Below are 18,759 nucleotides of genomic sequence, written 5' to 3' on the forward strand. Positions count from 1 at the left end.
TGCCATTGCAGTGTGCGCTCTGAAGCGTTAGAGTTGCTGTAAGCTTGAGCTGGCTTTGAATAAAGAGGCGGTCAACATGTTGGAATGCGGTTCACCAATAAGGATGTACACCTGCCACACGATGTGGCTTTGTTCTTTCTGAAATGAAGCGACGCTGGTGTTTTTATTATTATTATTATTATTATTATTATCTCCCCTACACCTTCAAGTATGCTTTCCAGAAACAAGAGTACAATTGAACACGCTTCAGTGCCACCCATGCTGCACGGAAAATCAGGAAAGAAGGAAAACCCACCCCTTTTGCGACGTGAGTTTCAGGACTTACATTATTATTATTATTATTATTATTATTATTATTATTATTATTATTATTATTATTATTATTATTTCATGACGTGTGTTTGTTACACCATGTCCTCCTACTCCTAGGAAGTTGTGGGTGCGTAGTCTACACCGATGTAGTACTGTTTACAGAACTACGAAAAACTTTTAATTAATTTGTATAGTATGTTCAGTTTTTACGACAGTACAAAATACATACTAGTATATTTCGAGCCGTATGACCCTATTACATGGAGGGAAAGCAGGCTTAAATAAATTAAGTGGTTTTAATGTACACGCCGTTCCAACTGGATTAGGCAGTGTCTGCCTGCTAGACCACTCTGCGCTCACTGGCGCAGCAGCTGCTGCTGGGAATTGATTTTCTTTCCTGCGAGATCCGATTGAATTGGTGGTATTGTGAGGCTGTGTTTGGGAATCCAAGCGGTGTTTGTGTTTTTATAAATCATCACGGTTCTTAAAATGACTATATTGTACTACTACTAGTCAGGAAGATCTCTAGAACCGTCAGATATCACAGTGCCAGTTTGATTTCTACCGGCACTAGCAATGCAGCTGAGTCTGCTGCTGCCAGCAGCTGCACAAAACACATTCTTAAAATCCCCCCATTGCGCTTTCTCTAAACAGCCAACAAAACCGAGTATCTTTCTTCAGCCCTGATGTTAAACTACTGGCAGCAGTCTTACTGGGGCTTCTTCCTGGCGTTACAATTCGCACAGGTTAAATTAACCCCCAGATTTTGCGTTGTTTTAAAAGTCGTCTTAACGCCACAGAAACACTTCACCTACCCAAAGACGCCGAGAGGTACGGTTATTTTTTTTGTTGTTTCTACAGTCAACGGGAATTGTAGGCTGTCGGTCAAACCCGCTCCCAATGTCCGAGTGCAGCTTGGGTTACTCTGGCAACCAAATCCTGGCCACCAGAGGGTTAACGTGACGTCACGACGTCCAGCTGTGCGTGAGCATTCCCAGACTTCTCCGCGCGCCACAGATCCCGGGAGAGAGAGAGAGAGAGAGAGAGAGGGAGAGAGGGAGGAAAGAAAGTTTGTGTGGAGACGGGCACTGTTGAAAAACAAGTCGGGAGCGGTAATCATTACACTACAAGAACACAACAAAACAACCCGGGAACTCCAACAGTGCAGAACAGCGACGGTTCAAACTGTTCAGCACCGTTCACTATAGTGGGGTTTTTTTTTTTTGGCAGAGCGACTAGTTGCTACTCTTTTTTGGCCGGTGTTGTTAATAACACTGCATTTAAACAAAATGCCCACCCCTGCTCCGCTTCTCGAGGTGTGGATTTTCTGAAGCGAGGGTGATTTCGTTTACTGCATTGATGTCTCCCCCGCATCTTCAGGTATGCTATCCCGAAAGAAGAGTAAAAACGAAGCGTCGAAACCAGCCGAGGTGCCCGGAAAATATGTGAAGAAGGACACCTCGCCGCTCCTGAGAAGTAAGTGTGGCAGTGCAGTGCCAATGCTGTGCTATTGAAGTCTGCGCAGAGCGGGGCTTGTTATTTTGTACTACTGATTACTAGTCTAGCAACAACAACAAAAATGATTTCTTAAACTTTTCCAACTAAGATCCATAAACAAATACTGTGGGATATGACTAATATCAATTAGTAAATTGGGCTTTTTCTTCATTCTTTTGCCAGTTAAGTGCGGAGCAGATAATATTAAAAAGTCAAAATGATTACGAAATAATAATCATTAAGAATTGCTTTCCTACCACGGAGTGACCGCCTTGCTTCGTTAGTAAGGCAGAGCTCTGCCTTAACCCGTGTGACTCGCTCCGCAGACCCCGCCAGACAGTTCAGTGCACGGTACCGGCAGAGGCAATCGGCAGCTGTCACTCGGTGTCTCGGGTACTGAAACCAGGACGTGGTTTTTCCGGCCATTCTTGAAATTATTCAAAATACATAAACACACAAGAGAAACTCGAGGGCGGTGATTAGCAGCTTGCGCCTTGTGAGTGGCATCCTGTCATTAACTCGCGGAGAGAGGCTGCACGTTGTAATTCCAGAGTCAGGGTGGCATTCCCGCTGCATTCGGGAATAACAATTATTCCGGTATTCATGCTGAAATGTTTTTCAACCGTCTAAGTTGCTTTTTTGGGGGGGGGTGAGGGTGTGGTTATCAAGAATCAAACTCTAACAGTCTGTATAATAAAACATTACCCGGTGTAACACCTAGATCTCCCCGTTAGAATAGGAAGCTCTGAAAATGCACTTTCATTAGTTTATGCATCAGCTGGATGCAAGTGGCTGTTTAATTACTGTGCAGAATTTACAGCCTAGGGTAACGTTCAGCTGAAACACACTGGAAAGTCATGTATCTATTAACCAACAGGAATTCGGGTTTAGCTCTGCCTATTTCAAGTTGTTGTTGTGCTGTGTTTTTTTTTTGCAGCTGTTCAGTGTACTTGTGTATTAGTCATTCAGTCTGAACTTACCTCAAATGAAGTATATTTCAGTTGTGAGGTGCCAGGCTGGTGCAATCTGTTAAACGAAGTGTTCCTCTGTCTGTAGCTGCTTGAATAGCTAATAGTAACCCTACAAACTCAGACTTCTTCATGCCCTGATAAATGCCATCAGAACTGGGTGCAAGACTAATGCAAGTTTCCGACCCTGCTGTTTATTATTGTCAGGGATGTCAGTAAGACTCCCATTGCATAGAAGTTTTTGATCCATTCCTGGTGTTATTGCGAGTTTAATAAGACACTCCTGAGCTTGTTACCTATACACTGTGGCTAATCAAGCTCGTAGTAAAACCTGGAGTGGGTGACACTGCTTTGTAATTGCAAAATTACTTTGCTGGGTAATTTCATCAAAAGTTGAAGAACAAAAAGTGTGTGCTGCAGTAATCCGCATGGATATTGTCTCTTGCTTGGTACTGTAAAACATTACATGTTTGCCAGCTAGACATATTCAAAAATCCACACCTACAAAAATCATTGAATTTGTGTAGTTTTATATACGCAAGCATTTGCAAGTATGCCCGTGCAAAATGAAGCTCCCAGTGCAAAATAAACAGAGAAGAAAAGGTACCTGGAAACAAGATGTTGTGTTTTTGAGGATCTCTCTTGTGGAGTCGGAATCGCTGGCCACAGCAGCAGGGTGGACAGTCCGTGCTGATGAGCAGCACTAAATGCACAGTGGAGTATGTACAGCAGTATTCTCCAGCCCTCACTAGTGTGCACCGCGAGCTTTTCCTCCTGAAACCAGCTGTAAATTGGACCTGCTTCTGGGTTCCTTTTCATGTCCCAGTGTTTGCTGTGGTGATGCTGTTTGAGTATTTTTCAAGGTATTAAAAACAAAAATTAAAGTGTACCCCCTCCCCCTCCACACTGCGTTATGTATGGGGTTGTGTGGTTAGTAATTATGTTGTGTATGGTGTTGTGTGGTTAGTAATTGTGTTCTGTATGGTGTTGTGTGGTTAGTACTAGCATCAAAGCATTTTAAAACCATTCAGGATTTTTTATCTGACGCGGCATCAAAATATATGTCCATCCATAACATTGATAAAAGCTGATTTTAACACTTGTGCGTGGTATTAGTGTGTGTTTTATTTTTTTTTAAATGTGCCTTTGTTCTGGTAAATGGAAGTCCTATTTGTTGCTAGGATGTACAGTTCTTGCAGTAAAGGCCAGGTGAATTTAACACCTGATTTGATCAGGTGTTTTACTGGAGGTTATGTCCACACTCTGATCTGATCAGCAGTGTGGGATACTGTGTGCTCTGTTTTCAAATGTAATGCATGTGACTAAGACAACATTGTTTGTGTTCTCCCCTGGGGGAGCAGGACACTGCTCTCCTGTATAAGAAAAGAACACAGTACTGTTAGCACTGCACCATTTAAATATTTCATTTGCACGTAGAAAAGTGAATCATTTATCATTTTATATCATCCCCCCTCTCCTCCCCAATTTGGTTGTCTGGTGCCACAAATAAGTTTTATTTGTTACTTCTGTTTTTTTTTTTTTTTTTTGCAGTACGGACATGAATGCTTAGTATCACAGACATACCTTTTTAAACAAATGTAGAAATTATTTACTTATATTGGTCTATCCCCGCAGTGATGAATTTCAGCAAAGCCCTGCTACTGTCCTGTCATACAATTCAGTTGTGCAAATGTCATCTTGCACCATTTCCACCTAATGTTGTATAACTTGAATAACTATATTGACAGTACTCTGGTTTTCCTCTCTGCTCTTGCAGATTTGATGCCCTCGTTCATTCGGCATGGTCCGACCATTCCAAGACGGACAGACGTGTGTCTGCCAGACTCTGGACCCGCGGGTTATTCCGTGGCAGCGGTGCCGGCCGTGGTGCCCAGCAGCGAGGCCGTCATTTCCCGGAACCAGAGTTTCCTGCGGCCGCCAGTGCAGCGGCAGCCCCGTGAGATTGCGCGGCGGGAGAGCAACCGCCTCTCTGCGCCCGCCTACATTTCACGCAGCCTGGCTGACATTCCCCGGGAGTACGGCAGCTCGCAGCCCTTCCTGCCCGAGGTGAACCCAGTGGCGGAGAACGGAGAAGCTAGCAGCGGCGGCCGCTATTTCTACCCCCCGGACCCGTACTACGAGGGCCAGCGGCGGCGGAACGTACCCGACCGCGTGCACGAGGACTATCGGTACTACGAACACAGTAACGATCACTTCCAAAGGGGGCCGGCGCAAGGAAGGCACCCTCATGGTAAGCTTCACCAAGCTGCTGCTTGGTTGTTATGTATGTAGTATATATCTCTTTTGAGTTATGGTGAGAAAAAGCACTAACTATTGTGGGTAATCGGGATATATTTCAGCATTACAAGAGCCAATCAGGTCGCATTATTTAGTATAGTCTTTACTTCAGTATGTTTAACTTAGAATCTGTGGTTGAGTGTTCTTCAGAGTTATGGGTGAGGTCTGTAATGTTTACGAGCAACAGAGCACCTTTACCCGAGTAAGGGGGGGGGGGGTGGAAATGAAGCTGTGGTCGCTTCCCAGAGATTGAGTGCTCCCCCAACTCATTTCAGTCAGTCTTACTAAAGAGCAACCAGATGTGAAAATTGAGAAAACAATAAAACCAAAAGCATTTCTTTCTGTGAAGTTTGTTTCAGCCTGCAAATGATCTGGCAGCAGTTCAATCCACTATCTGGAAAAGTTTAAGAGTTACATGAAATCAGTTTATTGTGGCAACAAACTCTCAGCGACATTTAACGCAAAACAGGAGTGGAAACAGGTCACTATTTTGGGTATTATTTTTTTAATCTCTCATCAGTGCTTCTACAGAGTGATTGGCAGCCCCATTAGACATGGTGATGGGTTAAGGCTGTTAACATGAAGTCTTGATTTAAAAGCAGCTGCTGTCCACACTATCCACAATATTTGCACGTCCTGAATTGACTTGGGGGTTGAGTTATAATATTAATAGAGTAAATAAGAGGCAAGAAATGTTATTTTAAGGCATTGGTTAGAGTTAGGTTTTAAGAAACCTGGCTTCATTGACGGATGGTCAGTTTGGCTCCTGTGTGTTTTTAACCTGCCTTGTGTGCTGCTAATTACAAGTGCACCAGAAGATGCAGGAAGAAGCTAAATTGAAGGGGTGGGAGGCTAAGAATAGCTCAAGATGATGTCAGCAGGTACAGTTAGTGTAACCTCAGGAAGGGTGAGGCTCTCTGGGGGTTCTGTATGTCGAATAAGCACCGAGGAGGACCCAGCCACAGAGAGTTTATAAAACCCAAACAGAGGCGTGCTGTGTAAGAACACGTCTCGAATAAAAACTGCTGCTTGTTTTATTAATAGTAATGCACATTGCAGTACTGGAATGCATTGCATTATTTGTTTCACAATGTGTGGAAAGACCCCTTTTTGTTACATGCTGCCACTTTAATTGCAGGATGTCCGAGATTAATTCAAGGAAAGTATTTAGAACAGTACACTGGCTGGAAAGGATATGGCAGCTTCTTAAATTCTATTTTCAGACCTCAATCATGTCATTCTGAAAAGGCAATTGTCTGTCATTCAGTGCTATTTTAGTTTAACTGGTACAGTTTACTGCATCTGAAGTTCTTGACAAAGAAAACTGACTACAGATTTACAACAATGGAATACTGTCATCAGCCCAGCAGACTTTTTAAATTTTTTAAAAAATTTTTAATGCATGCTTGCAAAATCCTTAGTAATATCCTTAATATTTAGTTGACGTGAGGAGATTGCTAAAGATATAGGAATGATTGACATCAGTGGAGATCGGTAGAGCCTTGCTGTACTGTACAGTGCTCGAGTGACCTCTGAATTACCAACACTCCTGGTACAGTGTGTGATCAGTATGAACAGGAAAGGTGTGCTGTGCTGTATTGACTGTGCGACTCACTGCTCCGTGCATTTACAGCACAGCACAGCTACAGTGTGTGATCAGTGTGAACAGGAAAGGTGTGCTGTGCTGTACTGACTGTGTGGCTCACTGCTCCGTGCATGTATAGCACAGCTACAGTGTGTGGTGCTTCCACTGTCACAAGCAAAATACTTCCCTTTCACTTCAAAAGGGCCCTCGCCATAATGACAGGCTAGTTTGGCTTTGAGTTGGTATTAAATGTATTTTCCCTGTATTCATGGGAATCCACATTTTAATACTAAATCATACAGTTAGTATAGGCCCTTTTCACAAAGGGTTAACCCAGGAGTCTAGACAGTCCTGGAGTTTGTCATTGTCGGCCAGTCCCGTGAAATAATAAACATGCTTCTCGTTCCGAAGTTCTTGCAATCGCCCGGCATGTTTGTCGTTGTTAAAACATTGCTTCACCTTATGAGTAAAGTGCACAAACCGAGCTCTGGGGTTGTGTGTGAACACCCAGCCTCCCTCCAGACACTTCCCAATATCTTAAACGCATTTGTTGGTGACGGTGGTGTGTCTGTCTGTGTTGATAATATTTTGGAAAGACAATTAGATAATTTGCAAAGATTTGAAGATATCTAATGTAATCTCTTCAATTTATAGCTGCATCCTGTCAGTACCCTGTCCCTGTTATGTGTTTTGTAAAGGCCTACTGTTGAAACAAAGGCACACATTTAAAAAAAAAAAAATAAAAATTATTAGATTTTATTTATTTATTACCTACAGAAAATGTGTTTCTGACAGTTGTGTGTGTGTGTGGTAGTTTTTTTGTAATCTTACATTAGCTCAATTGATTGATTTGTTTTTCGTAGTCTGTTCTGCAGTAAATTGGCAGCAGCAGCAGTGTGTCCCTGCCTGTATTTCCAGGGCAAGGCGAATGTGTTTTGATGTAGAGGAGGATGAATTGCAGTGGAACTGCCTCCCACATTCCAGCCATTCAGCAGCTTCCATTCACATACAGTGTCCTGGTGCTGTCATTCCAGCAAGCCTTTATTCTGCTTCAGCGCTCTGAGGGTTTAATACAGGGCAGGGATGGAAATAAAACTCCTGTTGCATAGCACTGTGATCCATTCCTGGTTTTACTAGTTTGACACCACTGAGCTTGTTACCTGTACACTGTGGCTGATCAAGCTCATTGTAAAACAGGGAAAGGGTTGAGACTGCTTTGCAGTAGGAGTCTTATTTCCATCCCTGCAGTGCATTAAGTGCTCTTGCATGTCCTTTTCAAAGAGTGCTGACTTAACCCCCTGACCTGTGCGCCTGAATTTTAAATCTGTGTTTAAATCAACATGAGAAATAAGGCTGCTGCAGCAGGAGAAGAGAAATTAAGAGGGGCTGTGCTGTCTTGAACAGACCATTTCTGTGTGCAGGATTTTTGTGTAAACTTTCTACAGAGCGAAATCTAGTACTGGATAGAGTGGCTTTTAGGGACTGATTTGATCTGTTGGCAGTGAATAGTGTGTTCCTCTCCTGAGGGGAAAAAAAAAAACGTTATGCTTCCCACCATTTACTCTGAATTCTGGCCATGAATGCTTGCGTACATTTTCAGCAGCCATTAATCGTTTTTCTTTTTTTTTTCTGGCCTGTGAAGAGCTTCAGTTAGTCAGCATGACGTCTGTATGCTGAGACTATTGCATCAGCCTTCCCATATTGGATTGTTCCTTACCTTAAGAGCTGCCAGGAGCGTTTAGAAGATTTTATTTCCTATGTAGACCCTCTGGTCTATATATGCAATACATGTCCAACCCCAGAGGTTACAAATGAGGTCAGCATTTTACAACATGCAGTGTGCAACACGAAAAGCTTATGTATGGATCATTCCAATTCAGGTGGTCAAAGGTTGTTTCCTCCATTTTTATGTTGATATATTTACCAAGTGTGACTGAGAAAATCGTTCCAGGCAGTGTGTGTGTCTTTCTGAGTATGTCTGTGTGTGCAAGTGTGTTTCAGAGAGTTCAAAAGGAGAGCTGTGTAACTCATTAGTCCCCACGTCATGTCTGAAGATGCCATTTTCAATGTCTCTACCTTTTAATTGTGGAGGTGGACCTAGACAGTTAGCAAAATGTTAGTATGGAAGATTTCAAGATAGGCAGCTAAACTGTGAGCACGTGTTTTGATAATCCAGAGTTAAACCACCTATCCAAAAAGCCTCAGATATGCAAATGATCTCTGTCCTGTAGCTGACGGCACTCTCCTGACAGCCTCCTTTGTTTCACGTGAAGCTGCGTTTGCGAGTCCAGCCTTGGGGTTCACATCGTCTCGGTGCTGCAGTAGCACCCCGGTTTCCAGTACGAGCAGTAGGTTCTTTTGGATTTTTTTTTTCTCCGTATTGGTTTTTCAAGAACACGTGAGGTCTGTCTAATGCACAAGAATGCGAGCTGTGGGAAAGCAAAGTATTTTGTTCTTTAAAGCAGGAATTTGACTTGTGAAACAGGATATAGCCTGTATCGCAGCGTGCTGCTGGAGAACAGTTTCCTTGCTTTTTTTTTTTTTTTATCACTGATGGATTAGTGGCATCTGAAATATTTAAATTAAGCCAGATGTTTACAGACAAAACTGTGGCATTTCTAAAGCAACCCCCCCTTGTTCTGGTTCATAAGGACCTGTAATGATTTCAGCGTTCAAGCAGCAGGTGATTGTGGGCACCACAGTTTAAGGTGGCAGGGTAATTATCTTTTTGTTACACATCCAAAATGCAGATTGTATTTAAATAAATTGTGTGATTTCCCTTTTGCTTGAATGCCCCTCAACTTTATTTCTCCTGCCGTAGATCTCTGTATTGTAGCTCTAAACCTGGCGTGCACATGCAGCTGTCTGAGAGTGTGAGTGAGCCTTTGGTGTTTTACTTGCTGTCTTTGAAACTGTTCCCAACTCCCGAGACGGTTTAAGGGCGTTTGCTACCTAATTAGTTGCAGGTTTTTGTTTAGATTTCAGAGACTTGCATTGTTACTGCTTGCATCAGTTGGTGGTTATAATGGAAGATTGGTGGTCCAGTGGTTTTAAATAAATAAATAAATAAATAGAGCACTTGTAATGGCTTATGATGCCAAATAAAAGGATAAGGTCTATATGTACCTGGGTTTACTCAGCTGAACTCAGCAGTGGTAAGTAGAGGGCCCTTGCTGTACCAAGGATTCAAGCAGATCTAGCCAATCATGATGCAAGACTGTTTCTGTTTATGTAAAATCCAACACCAGAGAGCGCACTATTTATTTATTTATTTATTTATTTATTTATTTATCTATGTGTTTATTTTTAATTATATAAAAAACAGTGGCAGATCTAAAAACAACAACATTTTACAAGCCCCCAGCAAAGCTGATATTGTTAACATTTATCAGCTTTAAAAGGCATTAATTTAAGGAAATGTGTCAACACTATTTTTAACACCATAAGGGTGCTGTACCTTGTCTGCAGGCGGCGTGTTTATAAGAGTCTTCCCTGCATGACATGGGGAATGCAGCACATCCTCGCGAGTTAGAAGTTTGGCATAGAGATGTATGACTAATTTTTTTCAGGTGGGTGTTAAGCAGGGCACTTTCAGCACTCTGCACAGTGACGGCCAGCCAGACCGTCGGCTGCTGTTTTTAAAAATGTTCTTCTGAGAAATTGTGTAGCGAGCTCCCTGCAGCTTGAGAGATCCTGTTCCGTTTCCAGCTCTGTTCCAGAGTTGCGTCTGGTTTCTGCGCTGTGCTGTGTGACCTCAGGACCAGAGTGATTGCTGAACAGTGTGTTGCAGAGCTCACACCAAGAAACTAGGTTGGTTTGCTGTAATCTGCCGCTACTTGTCTCAAACCCTGCCTCAAACATTTATCATTACAATCAATGAAATTTCCAGTTTCTCCCAGTACTGTTCAGTACAGTATGTTGATGCACACTGGCCTGTCCTGAGGACATACCTAAGGGAATTCAGTGCATTCGCTTTTCTATCCTGAGGAAAATAATGTGGTCTTGAAAGCTGGTGTGTGTGTGTGTTTGTTTGTGTATATAGTATAATGTAATATCTATATTATTTATTATGTATTTTATATAGCTATTAGCTGATCCTACTGAAACGGTACTTAATCCTGGTACTTATTTGGTTCTCCTGTTATTGTTATTTTATTTTCATTTTTGTTTTAACTCAGCCATCGGAAGAATCCAGGCAAAGTCTCTGGGGAACCTGACCAGTCCGGGCGGAGATGACCTGCCCCTGCCCCCAGGCTGGACGGTGGACTGGACGATCCGCGGCAGGAAGTACTACATCGACCACAACACCAACACCACCCACTGGAGCCACCCGCTGGAGAGAGAGGGCCTGCCGCCAGGCTGGGAGAAGGTGGAGTCTGCAGAGTTCGGGGTCTACTACGTGGACCACATCAACAAGAGGGCACAGTACAGGCACCCCTGTGCACCAAGGTACGGTCTGCACAGGGCACCGCACAATCACAGCAGCATCGCTGTACACACATGCTCCATCCTGAATCGGTCCACTTGCTTCAGGACAAATGCGCTTGGGTGCATTGAAGTTGAAACGCTTGTCACAGAATTCACCAGTGCTTGTGAATTTTAAAACTAAGGTTACAGACACCTGCCGAACCTATGCACTGGAACTGAAGTTTATGGGTATTGAGTTTCCTTGTTGGTGATCCAATGCATCATATATCATTTATTTACTTATTTTTTATTTTTTCTCCTGCAGTGTCCCTCGCTATGACCAGCCTCCCCCTCTCCCCCCACCTGTCACTTACCAGCCACGGCAGGCAGACCGCAATCAGCCTGTTCTGGTGCCAGCAAACCCCTACCACACTGCAGAGATCCCAGACTGGCTGCAGGTCTATGCCAGAGCACCACTCAAGTGAGTACAACATCACAGCTACAATCACTGCGTGTGCGTGTGTAATGTTAAAAATACATAGTGTAACTTCACACCGTCACAACCATCTCCCAGAAGCACGAACTGCCAGGAGTAAGAGAACACTTCTGCAGGGTAGACACACATGGATTAATATCGTATACAGTAAGTATGACTCTTCAAATTAGTGCTTGTAAAGCACCCACAGGAAAAAAACACGTATTGATGTACTTCAACCGCTTTTTAAACATGAAATTACTTGATAATTGACCATTTAATTTTGCATTAAACTTCTTGTAATTGCAACCCATAGTGTGCCTGTGTGAGGTTAATGCTTAGTGACACGGTTCTCCCTACCGAAATCATGTCTTGATTTATGTGCTGACCTGCGGTTCAACATGTAGAGAGCTCCTTTAACCCCTGTGGTGCCCTGCAGAGCTTCAGTTGGAACAAAGCCAGCTGTTCGTGCCAAACTTCGCTTGTTTGTTTTTTTACCCTGAATCAAGATTATGTAGTTATTTCAAATACAACTATGTGAACAGCTGCATCCTGTTGCATGTGCTGTAGGTCACAAGCTCTGATTGCAGCTGTAGGTCAATCTTGCCTTTTGAACTACAATGCAAGTGTTGATTAGGCAGCAGGAAGCAGCTGCAAATCTACAGCATTGCATTTGACACATCTGCATATCCCAAAATAAAGTATAACAAATAATTAACATGAGGAGGGGGAGCTGCAATTAGTTCTAATTTGAAAATGTGATTTAAAACCATGGTTCCTTTTAAGGTGTTCCAAGATTTCTGTTGTGTTTCACAATGGCTGTAGACACTTTGCTTTTGAGAACAGATGTGCACGGATGGAAATAAGACTCCTATTGCATAGCAGTTTCACCCATTCCATGTATTTTAAATGAGCCTGATTAGCCATAGGTTATAGTAAACAAGCTTAGGAGTGTCTTATTAATCTCCTAGTAAAACCAGGAATGGATCAAACCGCTCTGCAACGGGAGTCTTATTTCCATCCCTTGACGTGTCCCCAATAACCCTCCTTTTGCGTTGCTGTTTCCGGGCTGCAGGTACGATCACATCCTGAAGTGGGAGCTGTTCCAGCTGGTGGATCTGGACACATACCAGGGCATGCTGAAGCTGCTGTTCATGAAGGAGCTGGAGCGCATCGTCAAGTCCTACGAGGCCTACAGGCAGGCCCTGCTCAGCGAGCTGGAGATGCGAAAGCAGAGGCAGCAGTGGTACGCCCAGCAGCACAGCAAGAACTTCACAGGAAACATGTGAGAGGAGGAGGAGGACATGGGCTTAATCTCCCACTTCCACAGGTTCTTGGACTCGGGGGTTTCCTCCTACACTTACCAATGCGCTTTTGAATAACTTGCCGCCCGTTTGTTTGGTTTCAGATCTGAGATGTAACGAGGTTTGGGGTGAGGAGGGGTCCAGCTAGATCGAGCCCATTTAGCACCCCCCCACCGCCCACCCCACCCCAATTCCACTGCACATTCGAGGTGATGTGCGCTGAGAACTGAAGTGACCAAACGCGGAGGGCAGAAAGAGGGCATCTTATAATCATTTATTTATTGGCTGCAGGGTTGTAGACAAATAATACAAATAATACGTTGCACCTTTGTCTTTGGGAGGCTGAGTTTTTTTAATTCCCTGTTAAATGATGGGCTGTGCAACCTTTATTAATAATGAATAAGCTAGAGCAGGACAAGAACACATTCATGTCTACTCTAAAGGAGTGATTCTTGCTGTGAACACCTGGACTGTCTGTCAACCTGTTTTTACGATTTGAAATGTCCTGTATTTCTATCTGTTTCATGCTGCAGTGTTTTGTTTGCTTGCTTGTTTTCAGTTGAACAGTTTGTGGCGTGGGCCCTTGCTCTGCAATGAGAATCACTTGATGATGTTGCTTAGCAGCGAGCCATTCCTAGGAGCTTAATTAACCACTTTCTCAGAGATCAGGTAGCCCCAAGGCTACATTTGCAAGTAAAAAAAAAAAAAAAGAACCCTGTTTTGTTTCCATCGATTAGTTTTTTTTTTTTTTTTTGTGTGTTTTCTTTTAGACCATCTTTGACTGGTGTTTAATGTCTAGTTGCAGATTGTATTGTATTTCAGCGTGGAACTTGATGTGCTCTTATTTACAGCCTGCTTTCCTTCATGGTGCAGAAGAGTTGATCACTTGGGGAAGTTATTTTACAACCAAAGGATTTCTAAGACATGGGATAAGAAACTTCAGCCCTTCCAGTCTAGGTCTTTGTTTCAACTACAGGGTTTGAAAAAGACCTGTTTGCATAGCGGTTTCATTCATTGCTGGTATTACTGAGTTTAATAACACACCTGTGCTTCCTGTACAATATGGCTAATCAAGCTTGTATTAAAACCTGGAATGGGTGACACTGCTGTGCAACAGGAGTCTTATTGCCATCCCTGAACCATGTTCTCCACTGCAATCTAGTGAACTAGCTGTCCGTTGCATTGCTACAAACAGTGCGTCTGTGTAGGTCCTGGGGCCAGTGCTGAAGCAGTCGTCTTCTGCATTTGCTGGAGATAAGCTGGCCCTGCCTGCACTGGTCCTTGGGAAGGTGTTCCACACCAGTGTGGTTACAGTGAGCATGCACTGCAGCCTCCCAAAGCTACTTTGCCATGCTCCAGCGTTTCGTCATCCCGCATCGAGTTTCAGCTTTGAGTCACTACTTTGCGCTTGCAGATGTCTAAATTAGACTAGCTGCTCCCTGTTCAAACAGTCATGTCCTGCACTGTCAGGCCTCTCCACAAAGCTCCAAGGATAACAAGAACATTCATGAATGAAGTCAGCAGACCAGCTAGCCATACACACTCCCTGAATCACGGACTCATGCTGGGGGCTCTATTTTGTTACCTGTAATGACAGATTTATTTTGTACAGAGAATATTTCCCTGTAATTATTTACATACTGTGTTTGTTCTTTTCCTAGGTCATGTGGGGCGAGGGGTTGGAATTGGGCTGTGCTCCCAGGATCTTTTTATTTATTAATTCTTTATAGTGCAATATGTGTGTAAACATTAATCCTGCAATATCAGCAATCTGTGCCCTTTACTTTATATTAAACAACAACAAAAAAAAGTTTTGCTGTAAACGGTTTGTGTGAGGAATGATTGTCTTTCTTTACAAACGGCCAGGAGGTGGGCAGCTAGCATACCAGTGGGTTACACAGATCGGAGTGCCTGAGGTATTAAGAGTCCCTAATTGTTTGTGGTGGGGGGATGAGGAGCCAATAATTTGACTGCAAGTCTTTTTAAGTGTCGTGAAGACCTTTTAGTATTTCTACATTCAGCAGTATTTACTGTTTTAATAATTACAAATTAAATACATATTTGTTGCAGCAGCTGACAAGTATATATGCACATGGGGAAAATAAATACATGAGACTTGAATCACTCAAACACTTTTTTTTTCCCATTATAAAACAAGATCAATAATAGTCAGCGCCTCATGAGAATGACGAGATTACACAGCATGGAAGACAAGTCGATGCTTACTGAAAAGCATGTTGCTGTCCTTGAAGCTTGTTTTCTTTTTTTTTTCCTGTTAAATCGCAACAGATTCATGTTTGATAAAGTATTACAATATAATAAGTGTCTTTGGTAAGACCCTGTTGGGGCTACCTGACCTGACCTGTCTTGTCTCTCATGGGTTCTGATAACAGGTGTTTGCTACACGGTGTCGAGGCAGCCTTGCTAACGTTGCTTGGCAGCAGACAGTCGCAGAGCTTTTCAGCAGTGCGGAGAGGCAGCGGCAGCAGCAGCGACGGCTCTCCTGGAATGCAGTGCAGTACATTCTACAAACTGAATTATTCAACCAAATCAACACACTTAAGAGCTTTCTACACACCACAAGTGACTGTTTTACAAGTAGAAGCAATAAAGCCAGACCTGTGCTTGTTTACGGACTGACAGTCAGCCAGAGAGAGGTGCCAGTGCAGTTCCAAGTCTGTCTAGGTTTCAGAAGTTGGTATGAGTTGAATCACAGTATAAATTAAGGGGATTAACACTGTCGGAGTTTGGTTAAAGGTCATGTAATACCAAGCAACTTTTTAAACAAATTTACAGGAAAAAAAAGTTAATGTGAAAAGAGAAAGCAACACAAGCTAAGCATTTTGGAAAAAGTTATGAAAAAGGGCGAAAATATCACTTGTAAAAAAAGTTGCCTTGTGCTGAATGTCCTTTGATCCTCAGTGCTGTGAAAGCTGCTCAGATCGCTGTGTTCCACTAAACCTTTTCCCAAGACAGAAGCAGTTCTAGTTCTCTTTTAGCCTTCCACTGATATTATCAAAGTCTGAGCTATAATATACGAAGGCTGCTGCATTGCAATGATCTAGTGTTGCTGCTGCTTCTGTGAGCCCAGATCAATTAAACAATAAAAATCAGGGCCAATGCGCTACCGTGGAGCAAAGGATTGCTCTGAACAGTGAAGCAGCTTGCGAGGAGACATCTTATTCCAGGCATTGTTAGGCTCCCCTACAAAATATGCAATTCAGCATTAACCATAATAATGTGTGTGTGGTTTGTTTAAATGATTGTTCATTTGGTGGAATTACCATTACCTTCAGATGATGGGCTAACTCTAGCTAAATAAATAATGCGACCATATTTGCCATACTAGATGGTATGATTGAACTGTGTTTCCGTCTCGCTGGTCGAAACCAAACAGAAAAGGCTTCTATAATTTTGCCTACAAGTGATGTCCTGAAATGAAATATTTACTATGCAAGTTGTTCTGCTGTTAATGGAACTACACTGGGTGCACTGTGGCCACGTGGGGCTCGGCTCCTGTGTAGCCCGACTGTTGAGCAATTTTGCTACTTCTGTTTTTTAACTTGCTCTCCATCTTCCATATCTGGTACAAAGCACATGGCTACCCAGCCTGACCGTGATCCTGGACTCGGAGTTGCACGCTTATTATTACTGTTATTACTGTGAGCTCACAAGCCCTTTCGCTTCTGAATGTGTGCTTTTAAATATGCTGCACGTAGTCCTACAAACTCCCTTCCTTCTCCGCTCTGCAGTGGTTCTGTGTCGGCACACTCGCTACCTCCTGTGCTCCGCTGCATCGAGCTGTGCTAAACAAGTGCTGATCTGATGGGACACATTCAAATGTGCTCTTTTATTTCATCCAGATATGCCAGTTGGAGACGTGGGGGGTTAAGAGCAAACACACGTACAAACCATGTAAGAAGAACCACTGCAGCTCACTGGCTCTGAGCAAGACTATCTCATGAAAACGAGAGCTTTGAAAATGAGAGCTTTTAAGCCCAGCCAGCGCACTGTACTAGCTGACAGTTAATATAATTGGGACAAAATTTTAGTGCCACTGGGGATGTACAGAACTGAATAATTTTACTCCCTTTAAAATGGTCATGTGGTATCTAAATTGCTAATTGGACTTGCCTCAATGTTCTCATGCCCAGGCGAAATGTTAACAGTGCAACTGCAGTTCCTTTGAACAAGAATAAAACATGAATTTAATGATTAAATAAATCAATCAGTAAACGCATGTTGACTGCTAAAGTGGTTTTGATACCATGTTGGCCCCTGCACCTGTGGATTAAGACTAGCGATATACAGTGTATGAATCTCACATTGTTCCCCATTAGCTATATACAGTAAGTGTATGCATCTCACACAGATCCAATCAAGTAAATTATAGTACAGTGACCAAAAATAACAGCTGTATGCTTTGTGCCTCTCATGCACCCGGAGAGTCCCGCAGGGTGGAGGGCGAGGGGGGCGGTGGTTTGGACAGTCAGTTCTGCTTTCTGTCGGGGTGTGCGTGTGGCTCGGGCTCAGGCGTGGGGAAGGCATGGTGGTACAGGTGCCGGTGCCCGGCTGCAGCGTTGTACAGCTTGTATAGAGCCTGCGGACGAACACAGATTGCATCAGCATGAAGTCTTAATAATAATCATCACCACCATGATAAGAATCATAACGCATGCATGCATATTGAGAAGGGACCCCTCCTTCAGGGAGCTATCTCCTTTAGTTCTCTCTCCCCCATAGGAGATCTGCCTTTCTTGCCACTGAGAATCCTGCTGGAAGATACAGGCCTCCTCATGACCAGTGTGGGGCTGACACTCTCCCCGCCACCAGCCTTATCTGTGCTGGGTGTTTTCTATCTGGTTCCAGGTTGGAAGCTCTGCTGTGCAGTTCAAACTGTTCTGTGTTTTACTGTAAGCTTCAGTTTCACACACGCCATGCACAATCTTTAGTTGCATGCAACACTCGAAAACCCAGAATGGATTAAATTGCTGTGCATCAGGTTCAATGCTAAAGATCTCCCAGAAGTAAACTGACGATCTTTACAGAATGAGTGAAATTGTGGTGCTTGCTGCTGATTTGAATGTAAAAGCAGAAGTGTGCCACAAAGTAAACCCCCCTTTCCCTTCCTTACCTCGTTAGTGCTTCCCTAAAGAAAGCGGGGAAGAAACAACAGAAGGAAACATCATTGTAAAACTACTGAGATACGGCAACATAGAATACTCCACACACTGTTAGACATGCCCCCTAACCCAGTTCCACAGTCTCCCCTCACCTGGTCCCACAGCGCCCCTGCCACCTGGTCGATGACGGCCCCCAGCTCCCTGTACTCCCCCGAGTAGCGGATGTAAGCCCAGGTGCAGAGAGTGATGAGCGTCAGCCCCAGGATCATGTTGCAGAGGCTGGCGATGACGTCCACGCCCACGAAGCCGGTGACGCCAGCCACCACGTACATGATGAAGATGACCACGAAGAGCGTGGCCGGCGTGCGGGCCGCATGGAAGATGTTCTTGGAGTCGTTGTGCTTGATGTACTGCAGGAACACCTCGTCAATCTCGCCCTCCAGCTGCTGCAGGTAGCGGCGGCTGAACTCCTCCCCGCCCATCTTCTTCACCCCGCGGAAGAGCCGCAGGGCCGCCTCGCGCAGCTCCCCATGCCGCGCCTGCAGGGCGGCGGGCGCCAGGAAGGGTCGGTCCCCCCCGCACACCTGCAGGGGGCGCAGTAACACAGAGAGTCAGGCAAGGAACATGCAGAGCAAAACAGGTCAGCAATCACCTAGCACACTGGCTCTCAGCTGCTGAGAGGGTATCTGCAAAGACTGACCAGGCGGTTCCAAGTATATTCAAGAAACCTCTCTTTTGTGTCATCTATATTGAGCAGTTGTCCTTTTTGTTATTTTCCAGGACCCCCTTG

The 18,759-nt window shown here is 43.9% G+C and overlaps 2 protein-coding genes across 5 annotated transcripts in view; one reads left to right on the forward strand and one right to left on the reverse strand.

Annotated features, from left to right (window-relative positions):
- Nucleotides 1–14,641, forward strand: sav1 (salvador family WW domain containing protein 1). Its single transcript, XM_041265698.1, has 6 exons — nucleotides 1–307; nucleotides 1,693–1,788; nucleotides 4,555–5,028; nucleotides 10,839–11,109; nucleotides 11,393–11,548; nucleotides 12,618–14,641. The coding sequence occupies exons 1-6, from the start codon at nucleotides 211–213 to the stop codon at nucleotides 12,829–12,831; spliced, it is 1,308 nt and encodes a 435-aa protein (XP_041121632.1). The 5' UTR covers nucleotides 1–210; the 3' UTR covers nucleotides 12,832–14,641.
- Nucleotides 12,909–18,759, reverse strand: part of LOC121324158 (atlastin-1-like) — an 18,524-nt gene continuing 12,673 nt past the window's right edge. For 2 of the 4 annotated variants that reach the window (XM_041265695.1, XM_041265693.1), the window contains exons 12-14: nucleotides 18,122–18,553; nucleotides 17,981–17,995; nucleotides 12,909–17,446 (exon numbers count right to left, since the gene is read on the reverse strand). In XM_041265695.1, the coding sequence (XP_041121629.1) occupies nucleotides 17,336–17,446; nucleotides 17,981–17,995; nucleotides 18,122–18,553 (558 nt within the window). In that variant the 3' untranslated portion in view covers nucleotides 12,909–17,335. The remainder of the gene's footprint in view (nucleotides 17,447–17,980; nucleotides 17,996–18,121; nucleotides 18,554–18,759) is intronic. The other 2 variants (XM_041265697.1, XM_041265696.1) reach the window with 1 other exon arrangement.

Source organism: Polyodon spathula, chromosome 12 (genome assembly GCF_017654505.1).
Source record: "Polyodon spathula isolate WHYD16114869_AA chromosome 12, ASM1765450v1, whole genome shotgun sequence".
Lineage (NCBI taxonomy): Eukaryota > Metazoa > Chordata > Actinopteri > Acipenseriformes > Polyodontidae > Polyodon > Polyodon spathula.